Raw genomic sequence first — 17,126 nt, forward strand, 5'->3', positions numbered from 1 at the left:
CATGAAGACGAACCAGAATACGACCAAAGACATGAAAAGCCAATAAGAAATACTTTCCCCCGATCGCTTCGCTTCATCTCCCCGCACACGCACACGCCCCTCTCTCTCTCTCTCACACACACACACACACACACACACACACACACACACACACACACACACACTCCGTACCGTAGCGGTACAATCTAATTGTCACGTAGGCTTGTAGCCTACATGAATGACATATTATGAAACCAATTACATCGCCATGAATGGAATACGTTTGTATATTTATTTATTTACCCCATACCGAGCAGTGCGCGTTCCAAGTTACACTAAAGCAGTCATGTAGTAGGCTATATTCCCCATGAGACTCGGGCGGTCTGCAGACTGCAGTGATCCCGCGCCGCCCACGTTATAAGAGATTGGAGCGTCAGGTTTATATCCTTAACCCAGCCAGGTTGTAGCCTATAACTCCCTATGACATAACTCCATACCATAGGACAAGCTACTGTAAGTTAGTAGACCTCACTGTCCCGACCGCGCGACTCCCGACGCAAAAGCGCTCGTTGTTTTGAAAATAGCAGATCTACAAGCTCACAACGCGTCACAATGCGATGCTGGCTTGTGAGCTTGTAGATTTGCTATTTTCAATGCAGCCAGATCTACAATCTTATCTGAATGACTGCTAAAGCAGTTTGTTTAAATTAATGTATAATGTTATATTTTCACAGGGATTATTTATTAGTGTAGATATACATTTTGGAGTGGATATATGTGTCCAGATGCCTGTCAGACCGTCAGACAATGCTGCTCCGCAGGTCTAGGATGAAATAAACGGGTGCAGCCAACGTCAACAACTGGTCTCGACCAGACGTGAGATCTCAGCGTACCGTAGGATAAAGCCCACGTCAGGATATATTGATAAATGCCGAAAATTGCGGTGAAAACGCCGTACGCCCATTATTTGGGCTGCACCGCGTTGATAAATGAGGGCCAGTGTGTGTGTGTATACATTTATTTATATATATATATATATATATATATATATATATATATATATATATATATATATATATATATATATATATATATATATATATATATGGGTATGGGTATTGAAAGGTTCCCATTCGATCCTGGCTCCCTCCTGAATAGTGCCAAAGTGTCCTTGAGCAAGACAATGACTGAACCCCTACTTACTCCCAATGAGCTGTGTGAATGTGAGTGTACAGTATTGCGCTTTTGAGAAAAGTGTTATATAAATGCAAACTGTTGTGCTTCTTAACACATCACCTCCTTCACATGGCAAACCTTACTCTACATGTGTGTCTATTGGAGAGGATCCAATCAACACAACTAGAGTCAACACCAAAGTTGTTTACAGAGTTCATCCACAAACAGGCGGGGTTGAATGGTGTTGAAAGATGATGAGAAATCTACAAACAGCTTGGCATGACCTTGGCAACCTATAACAATATGAACTAAATGCCACAGGGAGGAGGCCGGGGAGGTGGAGGGAATTTGAAAACCTACAGCTGTACAACCTGCAATGACAGCTAAACATAGTGGCCCTCATTTATCAACGCAGCGTATAAACCGGCGTATATTTTTCCATATATTCGGCCGTACACCAACGTCGAAGTCACATTTATCAACGCATCCTACACAGCTGATCCGAGCTTACACTTGGTCCCAGCGTTGATAAATGTCACGGCTGAAACGAGCGTCATTTAAATAACACGCCCTCCAAAACGCCCCGATTTTACGACATGAAGACGAACCAGAATACGACCAAAGACATGAAAAGCCAATAAGAAACGTCCCCCGCTCGCCACACACGCACACGCCTCTCTCACTCGCTCTCTCGCTGTCTCGCTCTCTCTCTCTCACACACACACACACACACACACACACACACACACACACACACACACGCGCCCGCCCAACTTTGTCTTTCATGTAGCGTAGCGGTACATGAGACTCGGGCGGAATGCAGTGATTCCGTGCCGCCACGTTAATATTGGAGCGTCGGGTTTATATCCTTAACCCAGCCAGGTTGTGTAGCCTACATAACTCTCTATGACATATCTCCATAACATAGGACAAGCTACTGTAAGTTTGTAGACCTCACTGTCAGTGAAAAGATGGTGGGGTCTCCCGAAAATTCTCTCGTAGAAGCGCTGCTGCGCTGAAAATAGCAGATCTACAAGCTCACAACGTGTCGCGATGCAACCTGTTGTGAGCTTGTAGATCTGCTATTTTCAAATAGCCAATGCAGCCATGCAGATCTGCAAGCTTAACCGAATGACTGTTAAAGCAGTTTGTTTAAATTACTTTATAAAATGTTATATTTTTACAGGGATTATTTATTAGTGTAGATATATACATTTATGAGTGGATTATGTGTCGGATAAATACTATATAATACTTTATATAGCCTAGCATTTATCAGTATTTATTTATAACAATAATCGGGTCACATTATAAAGCATTCTATTAGGACTTATACGGTCAAGTATATAAATGCAATGTAATATGCTTGTAGCACTATAATTACAGGTATAATGTGTTCTGATGCAATCAGAGCACATTAGTCATAAGGTCAAGTATCATAATTACTGGTCACTCACTGACTTTTTTCTTTTGGCCAGGATCATAGTCTTATTATATCAGCCAGGCCGAAGGTTTTTGGAGTAATTTGTGTAACCCCGGTGAACGGGGTTGTAGAGTTTGTAGAATTACTTTCCATTGAATGGGGTGATTCATACAAGAATCAGATTATCACTCATACACAAAGATGAATGTGTTAGTGAGACATACAAAGCCTGTTTCCTAAGAAACCACAACAATATGAACGGATCTTGTGATATTGACATATCTGTGCTATACATTTACAAAGAATTACGTAGTAAAATATAACGCATGCATGCATGCATATATAAAAATGTAAAAAATTGTGTACAGCAGACAGTAGATGAAATGCCCCACAATACAATATGTTCTCCCATTCCCAATCCCCTCACTCCACCCCACACACACAGTCAAACAGACAAAACACAAACAAAAATATGTATTTTTTTAAAAGAAACCAAATAATGAATTAATATTCATAAATGAATTTGTAGATTATGTGTACCCTTCAAGACCTACAATACACCTACTGTAGAGTCTCAGAAAAAAGATTAGCTGAGGATTTGTGCACACATTAGTGATACTCATGCTAGAACTGACACTTGATCCATTTACAGTATGTATAGATTAATATTATGTCTGTCTAATTATACTATACCATATGCACGTGTGTACACACTAAAATCTAGTGTTAATTTAACACCAAAGAGAGTGTGTGTGTGTGTGTGTGTGTGTGTGTGTGTGTGTGTGTGTGTGTGTGTGTGTGTGTGTGTGTGTGTGTGTGTGTGTGCGTGCGTGCGTGCGTGCGTGCGTGCGCATACGTGCATGCGCATGTGTGTGTGGGATGGAGGTGGAAAGTGAGCACAGCCTCATTAACACCCTGTGAATCAGTCCTTCCTGCATTGGCTGTGAGCCCTTCTCCCATTGGCTAGCCTGGAAAGAGAGGGGGGTGGTGGGAAGATAAAAGCAACAAATGTCTCCTCCTGCTTACACACAAACGCTCTGACCACCTGCTTGTCTGTCTGCTGTCTGCCTGTCTGTCTATCTATCTATCTGTGTACAGTATCTGTCTGTCTGTCTGTCTGTGGACTTTGACGGAAAGGAGAAGACCTGCTATCCCAAAAATACTGCTGCAGTTCTCTGACCTGAATATGTGAGTGTAATACACACACACACACACACACACACACACACACACACACACACACACACACACACACACACACACACACACACGCGCGGACGCGCGCACACACACACACACACACACACACACACACACACACACACACACACACACACACACACACACACACACACACGTATGTAATGTAGCAATTATGCCGGCAATATCACAGCATATAAATACAATACGTAATTATTTCATAAATTATATAAATATAATTTGTGAATTAATTACAATGTAATAATACAGATTTATTGATATATATATATATATATATATATATATATATATATATATATATATATATACTAACGTCTAGCGTGACGCGTCGTTCACTTTGCAGTGCCACCTTACAGGCACCTCACAGTGTGAGAGAGAGTTTTGTGCTCTCCTAAATCCACGGCAGGCTTTGAAAGTACCCACTTCAGAAAGAGGTGACGTGCATCACCTCTCCAATGACCAAAACCCACTTTGTGATTACTCAGACCTGGTATGGCAGACCTGTGGGGAGTGTGCAGTGGTGTACAATGTGAAAAGATAGTTGAAATCGCAGGAGATGAAGTTAGCAGTTTATTTGTGTAAAGGGTCGTCGGCGTGGGTTGTGTTGAGGATGGAAGCCGTCGAACTGGTGCATCCTACCTATTTATAGGTAGGATGTGATGTCATGCTGTCGTGAGATTACGTCACACTGGCGTGTCTCATCGTGATGTCACGACCGTGATGTCATATGACGTCACACTGGCTACATACATACATACTGACAACCGACATGGCGCAGGATTCAAATTGTATATATAGACTAGAAGTTCGGGCCGCTACGCGGCCCGAACGTCTAGCATGACGCGTCGTTCACTTTGCAGTGCCACCTTACAGGCACCTCACAGTGTGAGAGAGAGTTTTGTGCTCTCCTAAATCCACGGCAGGCTTTGAAAGTACCCACTTCAGAAAGAGGTGACGTGCATCACCTCTCCAATGACCAAAACCCACTTTGTGATTACTCAGACCTGGTATGGCAGACCTGTGGGGAGTGTGCAGTGGTGTACAATGTGAAAAGATAGTTGAAATCGCAGGAGATGAAGTTAGCAGTTTATTTGTGTAAAGGGTCGTCGGCGTGGGTTGTGTTGAGGATGGAAGCCGTCGAACTGGTGCATCCTACCTATTTATAGGTAGGATGTGATGTCATGCTGTCGTGAGATTACGTCACACTGGCGTGTCTCATCGTGATGTCACGACCGTGATGTCATATGACGTCACACTGGCCACATACAACGTTCGTACATACTGACAACCGACATGGCGCAGGATTCAAATTGTATATATATACTAGAAGTTCGGGCCGCTACGCGGCACGAACGTCTAGCGTGACGCGTCGTTCACTCTGCAGTGCCACCTTACAGGCACCTCACAGTGTGAGAGAGAGTTTTGTGCTCTCCTAAATCCACGGCAGGCTTTATAGGTAGGATGTGATGTCATGCTGTCGTGAGATTACGTCACACTGGCGTTGTGTCCATATTCGGGACGACCGTCTCATCGTGATGTCAGATTACGTCACACTGGCCACATACAACGTTCGTACATACTGACAACCGACATGGCGCAGGATTCAAATTGTATATATACTAGAAGTTCGGGCCGCTATGCGGCCCGAACGTCTAGCGTGGCGCGTCGTTCACTTTGCAGTGCCACCTTACAGGCACCTCACAGTGTGAGAGAGAGTTTTGTGCTCTCCTAAATCCACGGCAGGCTTTGAAAGTACCCACTTCAGAAAGAGGTGACGTGCATCACCTCTCCAATGACCAAAACCCACTTTGTGATTACTCAGACCTGGTATGGCAGACCTGTGGGGAGTGTGCAGTGGTGTACAATGTGAAAAGATAGTTGAAATCGCAGGAGATGAAGTTAGCAGTTTATTTGTGTAAAGGGTCGTCGGCGTGGGTTGTGTTGAGGATGGAAGCCGTCGAACTGGTGCATCCTACCTATTTATAGGTAGGATGTGATGTCATGCTGTCGTGAGATTACGTCACACTGGCGTGTCTCATCGTGATGTCACGACCGTGATGTCATATGACGTCACACTGGCTACATACATACATACAACCGACATGGCGCAGGATTCAAATTGTAATAGATAGATAGATATAGATATAGATATAGATATATATATTATACTGAACCTTACGTCAATGTAATGTAACGTGAGTTCTTGGACAGGCTTGCATAAATGTCATTAATCAAAGAGACACACTATAACTGGTTAGACAAAAGAGACCAAAAATCATTGCTTCAAGTTATAATAAAACGGGTTTATTTTAGTTTCACAGTTACAAGTATTTATCACAAGTTGTGAGCCCTAAAAACGGGCTCAGTAGAATCAACACCCTCGCATGAGCGTGAGCGCTGAGGCACCGTCATTTGCTTTAAATGTATCTTAAATTGTCAATGTTATTCACGGCCGTGACAACACTGTCAATTTAATGAACCCAAAAAGAGTGAAGAATATCGCTGGAAGATTCTTTATCACTAGTAGAGAGATCTTAGTAATATTCCTCTTAAAGCATTTACAATCCCATTACTGATTAAAGCACACGGATTAAAACCACATTGCTTACAATTGGGCAAACATATAAAGTAAAGCTTGTGAAAAAGAAATTAAGTGTATGTTTAAAATGTGGAGGAGAAAAAAACACATGGGAAAAGAAAAGGTTACAGAGAGGAAAAAGAGAGAATCGCATTGGAAATCCATTCTGAGTTATGCTCACAATTTGCTGTTATTATACCTTTAACAATAAGCTATGGTTGCAGTGTGTGATAAATAGAGAGATTGTGTTGTGAATCAGGTGTAACATACAGTATTCATACGACTTTTAATTGATTGATTGATTGATGTACTTTATTTAGTAAGACATGAGAACAACAGTACATGGAAGTACAAATTCACAATACGAGGTCTACTAAACTGGAAGACTCATAAAAGCACTGAGCTTGTTTCAAATGAGTTCCCCATGCACACAAATCATGGTGACATATAAGAGACAGACAGTTATACACAACTACTATAGAATGTCATACAATCAGTTTACAGGTTACTGGTATAAAGAGTGAGAAATATGTACAAAAGAAGAAGGAGAGGGGGGGGGGGGGTAGGTAAGGTTAGGACTTAGACAGGGGCCATTTTCCAATTGCAGCCTCCTGAAGGTGTATCTTTAGGGCAGTTTTGAAGGAGAGTAGGGTTTTACACTCCTTTACTCCTTTTGGTAGGGCGTTCCACATTTTTGAGGAATAGCATGAGAACGAGTTACTTCCCTTTGTTGAGCCAAAAAAGGGTTGGACAAGGTTTGTGGAGCTGCCTCTGGTATTGTGATCATGGACATCATTAACATAATCCTGGAGTTATACTGTAGTTATACTGTATGTCTTGTGAGATCATGAAAACATTTCTTATTGAGAGCCATTGGACTTACATTTGGTATTACATTTATAACAAAGTTAAGAATACAGTCATGGAAACAGATTCTAAACATGTTTCAGACATGCATTGAGAACAGAAACAGTGGAAACAGATTCTAAACATGTTTCAGACATGCATTGAGAACAGGAGCAGTGGAAACAGATTATAAACATGTTTCAGACATGCATTGAGAACAGAAGCAGTGGAAACAGATTCTAAACATGTTTCAGACATGCATTAAGAACAGAAACAGTGGAAACAGATTCTAAACATGTTTCAGACATGCATTGAGAACAGGAGCAGTGGAAACAGATTATAAACATGTTTCAGACATGCATTGAGAACAGAAGCAGTGGAAACATATTATAAACATGTTTCAGACATGCATTGAGAACAGAAGCAGTGGAAACATATTATAAACATGTTTCAGACATGCATTGAGAACAGGAGCAGTGGAAACAGATTCTAAACATGTTTCAGACATGCATTGAGAACAGAAGCAGTGGAAACAGATTCTAAACATGTTTCAGACATGCATTAAGAACAGAAGCAGTGGAAACATATTATAAACATGTTTCAGACATGCATTAAGAACAGAAGCAGTGGAAACAGATTTTGTCACTAATTTACTCTGTCAGCTGTCACCCTGTCTCAGATAAACCTGCCACATGTCCTATGATATCGAAGGAATAACTTGTTTATGGAACCAAAAGTTGTACACAAGGACACTATAAGATGAACAACAAATTCTGAGCAATACAGAATTGTTTCATCCTTGGACTTATATCTGTTCTTGTCTGACTCTCATTTCTTTGTGTCGACTGGTCAAATCTTGGGTCTTAGAACGAAAACCATCTCTTCATCTTTCTTGGGCTCTGCCCTATTTATAGGGTACCTTTTTAACCCTATCACATATTATAAACATGTTTCAGACATGCATTAAGAACAGAAGCAGTGGAAACAGATTATAAACATGTTTCAGTCATGTGTTAAGGAACAAGGCATGAACCAATAGTTGTGTTAGCCAAGGAAGCGCTGTGAGACTGTTATTCAGAGAAATGCCATCTGGGTCTGATAGACTCGTCTAAATCAAGAAACATTTGTAGCTATGGAAAAGAGCACAGATGACATTTTTTTGCATTACTGTGTATACAGGTGCTTGCTTCTATTCATGTGCTCACATTTGTGTGTGTGTGTGTGTGTGTGTGTGTGTGTGTGTGTGTGTGTGTGTGTGTGTGTGTGCGCGCGCGTGTGTGTGCACTTGCGCATGTGCACGTGCATGTGTTTAGATGTGTACCATCGTAGTAGGCTGTTTCAGTGTGCTGTGTTCCTCTTCTGTAAGATGAAGTTAAGAGGCTCTAATGGCATTTACTGCTAGGCAATCAAATAGAGCGCACACACACACTGTAGCTGCCATCATGATTGAAGTTCATATTATTATAAATAAGTGAATAAGTTAAGAATTCATAATGTTTTTTGTTTGGTCAATTCATGTTTGGATTGTTCTCTTTGCTTTTGCTGTGTATTTTTGAGTTGCTCTGAAGTCTAGGGTCACACTGACCTGGCAGCTGAGTCAGATCAGTCAATCAAGCAATCAGCAAGGGTGGTTTGGATTTGGTTAATTACCAGAGCCGGGCCACAGGCTTTCATTTCATTCTGCTGACTGCTCTGAGCACTAGAGCATGCAACATGCAACAAACAGAGGATGTCTATGTGTTGTGTGTGTGATGCTGTTTAAAGAAGAGATTATAAGTTAAAGAGTTTAAAGAAGAGATTTAAGACAAAAGAGTTAAAGAAGAACTGTTTAAGTTTACGGTATAAAGAAGAAGACAAGATTGTTTCCCCCATATATTTTGATGCGGCCAATGAGGTAATTCATTGTTGCCAGTGTATTTGTTTGTATGGTTTTGTATGTTTTGTTTGTTTGAGAAATGTGATGCCAAATTTAATGTATTATGTATTTGTTTATTTATTCAGTTCTCACGGCATTTAATAAATGTCTGTAAAAGAAAAGTAACACCTTGTGATCGTATATGTCAACTGGAGGGAACTACACACAAACACACGTACACACACACACACACACACACACACACACACACACACACACACACACACACACACACACACACACACACACACACACCTGGATTAGAATAGATTTCATGGGTTTAGTCACAGTGTTTTAGCCTGGTATAACAGTGTTTATACTTAGTGTGGATCAGGGACAGAACAACACCTGTCCTTGCACTGCAAGACGGACAGCAAGATGTATTGTTATTAACTTGTTAATTGTTCAATTCTTGACATTAGCTTCATTGCATAATCTTCAGATTAACAAATTATTAATTTGCATTTATAAGTGTCACACAAAAGTACGGTAGTGCAAAATGCAGATGCGAGGCATTGTGAGCTTGTAGATCGGCTATTTTCACTGTTTTAAAATGTTAAAATTAAAAAAGGAACGGTTTTGGACGTAGTAAGGTTTTCACCCAACTGCAATTAAATGACTGAAATGTCCACAACTCTATACCTGTGTGTGCCTCCAGTGTCAACATGGACGTAGCAGAGTTCCGTCGCAGGGGGAAGGAGATGGTAGACTACGTGGCCGACTATATGGAGAACATAGAACAACGCCAGGTGTACCCAGATGTAGAACCAGGCTACCTGCGTTCCCTGATCCCTGCTGAGGCACCACTGGAGCCTGAGACCTATGAGGATGTTGTAAAAGATATAGAGAGAGTCATCATGCCTGGGGTCAGTTCACTCTTATTATTATTATTCATTTTTAAACACTTTATTAACAAATTGCAAACAGTACAGCAAGTGCAATTACGCAATGCTAAAAGGATAAAAAAAGCTCCATTGACTATTGTGGTCCTATGTATTCAATTCATCATCAAGACATACAAGACAATACAATACAAATCATCATCAATACCAGGAGCAATAAAAGGTACATTTACAAAAAATTACGGGGGTGTAAGTGATATGTGATATTTGTTTGCTAAAATAAGTGTTAAATAGCTATATAGTGTATAGTAATCTTTGCTACTGAGTGTTTGTTCTGTAACAGGGGTTACAGAACTAGTTCTTTAGTAAACAGTAAATACATTGTCAGGTTGGCGTACCAATTCTATCTACAGTAATCAGGCAAGAGTTACAGAACTAGTTCTTTAGTAAACAGTAAATACATTGTCAGGTTGGTGTACCAATTCTATCTAATCAGGCGAGAGAACTCATATAGGATACAGGATAAACAAATTCAATTGGAAGTCATGGGAAAAGAAAAGAGAATACAAAATAGGAACTAGAACATTATCAAATTGAAGCCGATAAATTATCTTTTGTGTGTTATGTGTGTAAATTCTGAAATGTACTACACAAATATTAAATGTAATGTTATGCTAAAACAAGAACAGTCCTGTTGATAAAGACAATCACATAGCACAATTACATGGGAATTATTAAACTTCAGGAACCAATCCTTAAGTTCCTTAATATACTCAAAACCTGAGACATTTCATGTGGAAAGTTATCTCAACATTCTGAAGTCCTTTTCATTTGCCTCTACTAGCTACAGTAACTAAAATCAAATGCTTTAGTTTGAAAGGACGTGTACTATAAGTGAATGAACTAAGAAGACAAGGCTCATGCTGAATTCAAAAGCAATAAGCCACATTTTAGACATTTGAGACATGTCTTTGACTAACGATCAGCAGGATAGGTTTAGAAAAAATCTGGAACTTCCCTCTAATAAAAAGCAGGAGTAGCTTTTCTTTTACACTCCTAACACGCCATTATTTTTTCCATCTCATTGTGGGTTGTTGAAAAATCACCTCTGTTTACTAGAGTAGGAATATAGAGAGGTCGCTTTGGATGAATGTAATTGATGACTCACTGGGAAAACCATGAAAAGCATAAATGCAGGGACTACAGAAACAGGTAGCCTCTGGCCGTTACACGCACACACGCACGCGCACACGCACACACACACACACACACACGCAGATGTAATAGGATTTGACTGTGTTCTGACCGTGTTCTGTCACACAGAATGAAAGGCAGGTTTGTTAAGCCTTTGCACTAAACAAAGTAATGTTTCCTCAGGGAATACGATGGTGTGGGGCAACAGTTTCTATCCCTTTATTTACCCAGCCAAAGACCATAGAGAATTGATTGATTGATCGAATTTATTGAATATTTTATTAGACAAGTACAGTCAAACTAACCTGACCCTGCCAGAGGTGGCGGTATTGAGTAACCAGGTGAAACAATGTGTGGAGCAAGCTGTTTGGATCTGGTAGCGTCAGGTTACAGTCAAACTTGGTCAAAAAGGATAACACCAAAAAAGTCCTTGCGGTCTTGTTTCTATTGGGGTCCTATGTATTCATTTCATCAACAAATAGAAAATAACACCAAAATTCAATATCATCACAACTATACAGTAAAATATGTACATGTAGAAAAAAGGGGGGTCCCTCTAGTATTGTGGCTGTGGGTGTCGCAAATCTTTTGGAGATATTTAGTCAGATATGCAAGTATTGAGGGCGTTGAGGGCAAAGTCACATTGACTATTTTGAAAGTCAATCCCATTTTTAATTGTTTAACCCTGTCTTGTCTTCTACCCTGAGCCATCCTACTGTAGGCTAGCAAAATGTGTGGGAAAAAGGTGGGTTATGGGCCCCAGGCCGAGAAGTAGTCGAATCAGTTTGTTTTGGGAGGTTTGAAGCTTTGTCTTTTGTGACATTGAGATGTTGGAGTATCAGGAGGTGCAAGCATAGTCAAAGTGGCATTGAATGAGGGCTCCGGCAAGAGTCCTGAGAGCACTTTTGTGCTCTCAGGACTTGAATTGAACTGGTGATGACTCTCCACTTCTGTATTGTCCATAGATGGATCTGAACAACTTAATTAGGAAATGGGATGGAAGGCAGGTAAAAATAAATAGATAACTAGAAACAACATTTCTTAGAAATTTTAAGTGTGCCTGCAGCTCACTAAGTCTGTGCAACCTTGTGTTCGAAAGGTAGGGTCAAATAAATGAATGTATTGTTTTAACCACTTACCCAAGGTTGTGCAAAGTCGAGACCTACTGTAGCTCATTCGATTCAGCATCCTCCAAATAGGGGGGTGGGGGGGGGTCCAGTTTCAAGTGCTTGTTTCAACCACCGGTGGTCTGAGGCAAAAATGGATGTCGTATGATGGATTCTCAAACCCCCACTCTGGCGAAGTTTCAGAGCGTTTTGGGCATTTTTTTTTAAAACATGGGGTTTCAGTGGGGGACAAAAGGGGGCGTGGTTACGTCGTTTAAAAGAGAAATAATAGCACACTTGTTCCGGCCGAGCCGCACGTTTTGATCTATATATTACTGCTGCCCTAACCAAGGGAATTTAAATTGTCATTAACTGTACTTTCAATTGTATATGATTGTTTTTCTAGGTCGCCCACTGGCACAGCCCATACTTCTATGCCTACTTTCCAGCAGCCTCCTCTTACCCTGCCATGTTGGCTGACATGCTTTGTGGAGCCATTGGTTGCATTGGATTTTCCTGGGTAAGAAACATTCAGAGACGTGCAGAGAGATTTGGAGAGGCAGGGGCTGGAATTTCAAAAGGGCACATGCACGGACAAATGCACGCGCGTGCATGTGTCCCCCTGCGCGCGCACGAAGCGCGCGCGCGAAATTTTGCGGATATTCGTCGGATTCGGGTACTTTTTTACCCGTTTTTTGTTACTTTATTTCGGTTTTAGGGTTAGGGGTAGGGTTAGGTTAGGGTTATAGATATATGATAAAAAAATAAAAATAAAAAATATTTTTTTTTATTGGTGGCTTTGGATAAAACATTGGTGGCTATAGCCACCGAAGCCCCCGCCTAACGACGCCACTTATTCTTCTGTATAATGAGTACATTTACTTAAGTAAAGAAATTGAGCACTTTTCCCACCACTGCTGCTGACACAGAGAGAGAGAGAGAGAGAGCGAGAGAGAGAGAGAGGGAGAGAGAGATATATATAGGCTCCTGCTTGACAAGTAGTTTCAAATTAACAGCTATATATATATATTTTTTGTCCTTACATACCTAATCTGTCTCAAACAATTGGTCCGTGTTCTGCGTGCATTCACTGCGTTCAGTTGTGCCCTCAGTTAGGTTTCGATTGTGTATAATAGACTTCGTTTGCCGGGCGGTATCGCGCACCCAAAAAATAGCCGATCTACAAGCTCACAATGCCTGGCGTTGCGACGCGTTGTGAGCTTGTAAATCAACTATAATTCTGCGCGAGCACTGCATGGCACGGGGCTCAATTAAGTAAGCTTTACTGCAGGTGCGAGGCCAACGGGCGCAGGGGTTTCTACAATTTACAGTCAGAGGAGACAAGGGCACTTTTTACCGACAGACAAAGGGGCAGGGGCTCAAGCCCCCTTTGATGTCTATGTGTGCACGTGCATGCAAACATTACTTTTATTGTTTTACTTATGTTTATTTCTGTATTTTAAGTTAAGATTCAGGTGAACATATCTAAAAGGTCAAATATAATAAAAGTGAAAGGACACACCACCGCAGAGCGCAGATCTCTGCCAGGCCAGACGGCCTACGTAAATCTAGCCCAAATATGGAGTTTCACATTGCTCCAGACTGACATGATATTGATGACAGTCAAACGTTCTGACCCCTTCAGAACCATACCATAAAAAGCTGTTTGACGTTCATTGTCACATGACTCCCAAGATTTCCTAGAGCCCAAGGATACAACAAGTTTTTCGCGACACTTGCAAACAAAAACGTTGTCAGAACACATTATGAGGAATGGTTTAGTGAAAAATATACCAGTGAAAGATTAAATCCCAAATTACTTTTGTTGAAATGAAAATGTTACACAGGATGACATTAAAAACAATGGAGATTCTAAAGAAAAGGAGGCTTACTGTTTTTATTTTCTGTCTTGTCTGTCTTGTTTACCTATTTATTTAATTTGTGATAACTTTTGTTTTCATTACTCTTGTCTTGTTACACTTGATTTAACAACTTGAACGACAGCATGCCTATTCTGAAGAGATCTGGAGTAGTCTGTAAAAAAAAAACTGTCAAAGTACAGTTGTAACTCAGGTCCGGTTCTCTAAGTTCTCTAAGACCTAGAGGGTTCAAGTGGTTAATCTGGGAGGTAATTCAATTCATGTTATTGGTTCATATGTTTAGGCTGCAAGTCCGGCCTGTACAGAGCTGGAGATTGTGATGTTGGACTGGCTTGGAAAAATGCTCCAACTACCTGAGGCTTTCATTGCTGGTACCGAAGGACAAGGTGGAGGTGTCATTCAGGTCAGTGTCTCTGTGTAAGGTACTGTAGCACTTGAGGGCATCAAAGTAATCCTAAACTAGGGTTAGATCCATTGACAGACATAGAGGATAGCTCGGATCGTGTGAGTGGCAAAGCGTGAGACATCTCTGTTGTCGCCACCTGAGTTGTGGTTGTGTGTCTTCTGTCTCTGTGTTGATGTGTGGATGGAGGTGTGTGTGTGTGTGTGTGTGTGTGTGTGTGTGTGTGTGTGTGTGTGTGTGTGTGTGTGTGTGTGTGTGTGTGTGTGTGTGTGTGTGTGTGTGTGTGTGTGTGTGTGTGTGTGTGTGTGTGTGTGTGGCAACAAATGGGCCCCCTCTTAACACAGAATAATGGATAAAATGAGGGTTTTGACAGTGCTTTGCCAGCCTGTCATTATAGAGCATCTACTGTACACTACACTGAAGAAGTTAGCAGGATAGTAGGCTGACAGGAAATGGGGAGAGAGATGAGGGGGAGACATACAGCAAAGGTCGCCGGGAACGGGAGTCGAACCTGCGACACGCTGTCATGCTGGATTACCAGCTTATATGGTACGCGCCTGGACCTCTCGGTCAGCGGACGCCCCAGTTTACCTGTTTTTAATACAGATCAGTCTCATAAAAAAAAAAAGGATTTTGAATTCTTGGCTGAGGCAGGGTCATAGATCATCCAACAATATACAAAAGACAAGCAAGTTTTATTTCTAATCAAGGAAGTTTTTTAACTCAAAGGCATAAGCCATAGGAAATATTAATGTTCCAGCCGTACAAGATGTAATTTCTGCTGTGGTCCCTGATTAGAACTTTATGTGCTAAAAATGGTATACTAATTGTTGTGAGCTCCTAGACAGAAAGAGATAGAAAGAGGGGAAGGTAGGTGAGGGCTGAAAAGAAATAGAGACAGTAGTTAAAGAGCCCTGTCAAGAAGTTGATGAAAACAAGCCTAATACACATACAATCCTATTGCCGTTGCACATCAGATGATGGGAACAGACCTGTGATTGACAGGGGTCACTTCTCAAGTAGCGTTCTGGGTCTGTTGGTATTTGTCACCTGCCTGGCTCTCTTCGACACTCCTTAAGTGCCAGCAAATCTTCACTGTTAACAACAGTCGTCTTTATGCTGGGTAGAACAACTTTTCTTCGACACTCCTCAAGTGCCAGCAAGTCTTCACTGTTAACAACAGCCGTCTTTTATTCTTCTTTAGAGTCTATATTCTTCACGGAAGAGAGATTGTAGGTGATACTTTCTCTCTAGACTTTCCACTGTCCACTGTCCACTTTCCACTTTCCACTGTCCACTGTTGTGTTGAAAGGCACAACTTTGATTCCTTTGCAGTAGATGAACGCAATATTTAATGACTTGAAAATGTCAATGAATCTTGTAGTTCCCTTTCAAATTGAACAAAACAAGAATACACCTAGCTGACACTAAGACAAGAGAAGGGGAGGATAACATAGATAAGACCAGACAAGAAAAGACCTAGACTGGACTGGGTGTTGGTCATAAAGAGATGGTCTTTTATTCTCCATCCTAAATACCATGTGAAACTCAATCCTCTCCCTGCCATTGGCTGAAACACAGGAAGGTATGTTTAGAAAGAAAGGGGGGGAAGAAAAGAAATCTGAGCCCACAACAACTAATTAACTCTTACAAGGATTTATTCATTATATTATCGATATTATCCATTGTAACTTAGTGTCACGCATTTGGTTCCGATTTAAAAAGAATATTGGAAATATGATGAATAATGAATAATAATAATCAAATGATAATATAAATGTACCTTCATGCATAAGTGAAAGTATCACTTTCGGAGTTCTCCCTGTGACAGTTAGATTATGGCATTATTTCCAGTTAAATTTGTCCCCAAGTTTGTGTCCTGATATCATGGTTCCATGTCAGCAACATTGTCAATCCTAGCCAGTGGGTCTAGGAAACTCTGTGTGTATGTCCGTGCACATTAGTATATCTGTGCGTGCACGTGTGCGTGCGTGCGGGCACGTAGACTGCAGTATGTGTGTAAACAGAGCTGTTTGGGGCATTTGACCTCTGGGGTCAACGGCTCCTTCTTCATATGCTTGTAGAGTTGTGTTCATATGCATCAGCAAAAATGGAGATCCAGTTTGGATCGGTGAATGGTTTGATCATAGTGGAATATTCAATTGATAAACCCTCCCCAAAGCTACTACATGAAACATAACAAAAATCTACCCCTTTATTCTTTGTTTCCTTTTTTTTTATTTTATTATTATTATTTATATGTTACCCCGCTAAATAAATGTAAAGCAGACCAAAGTGTTTGTTATAAAAATAGCAGGTATTTTATTATAGAAAAGCTTGCAAAATGGTTCTTTCATTTAATTGCATCTATAGAAATGGTTAAAAGTGTTGTGAGCAAATATAAAGGGAAAAGACTGGTACAAAAAGTAAAGTAAATCAAACATAAATCAAAGGGAAAAGGAACAGCGGCCCTTAAAGTGCCACTTGTTCATAAGGTGGATCTACAATCAATGACAAAAGCACATTGGTCAGTTAATAATATGCCCATGGCATGACATCATAT

At 40.9% G+C, this 17,126-nt stretch overlaps 1 protein-coding gene across 2 annotated transcripts in view; it reads left to right on the plus strand.

The window, feature by feature from the left end:
* The first annotated feature begins 3,688 nt into the window (after positions 1–3,688).
* LOC311041585 (aromatic-L-amino-acid decarboxylase-like) overlaps positions 3,689–17,126 on the plus strand; it is a 76,520-nt gene continuing 63,082 nt past the window's right edge. For both annotated transcript variants that reach the window (XM_084052021.1, XM_084052022.1), the window contains exons 1-4: positions 3,689–3,766; positions 9,797–10,004; positions 12,687–12,800; positions 14,444–14,563. In XM_084052021.1, coding sequence (XP_083908147.1) covers positions 9,804–10,004; positions 12,687–12,800; positions 14,444–14,563 — 435 coding nt within the window. In that variant the 5' untranslated portion in view covers positions 3,689–3,766; positions 9,797–9,803. The remainder of the gene's footprint in view (positions 3,767–9,796; positions 10,005–12,686; positions 12,801–14,443; positions 14,564–17,126) is intronic.

This window comes from Gymnoscopelus microlampas (assembly GCF_963454915.1).
Source record: "Gymnoscopelus microlampas genome assembly, chromosome: 3".
Taxonomy (NCBI): domain Eukaryota; kingdom Metazoa; phylum Chordata; class Actinopteri; order Myctophiformes; family Myctophidae; genus Gymnoscopelus; species Gymnoscopelus microlampas.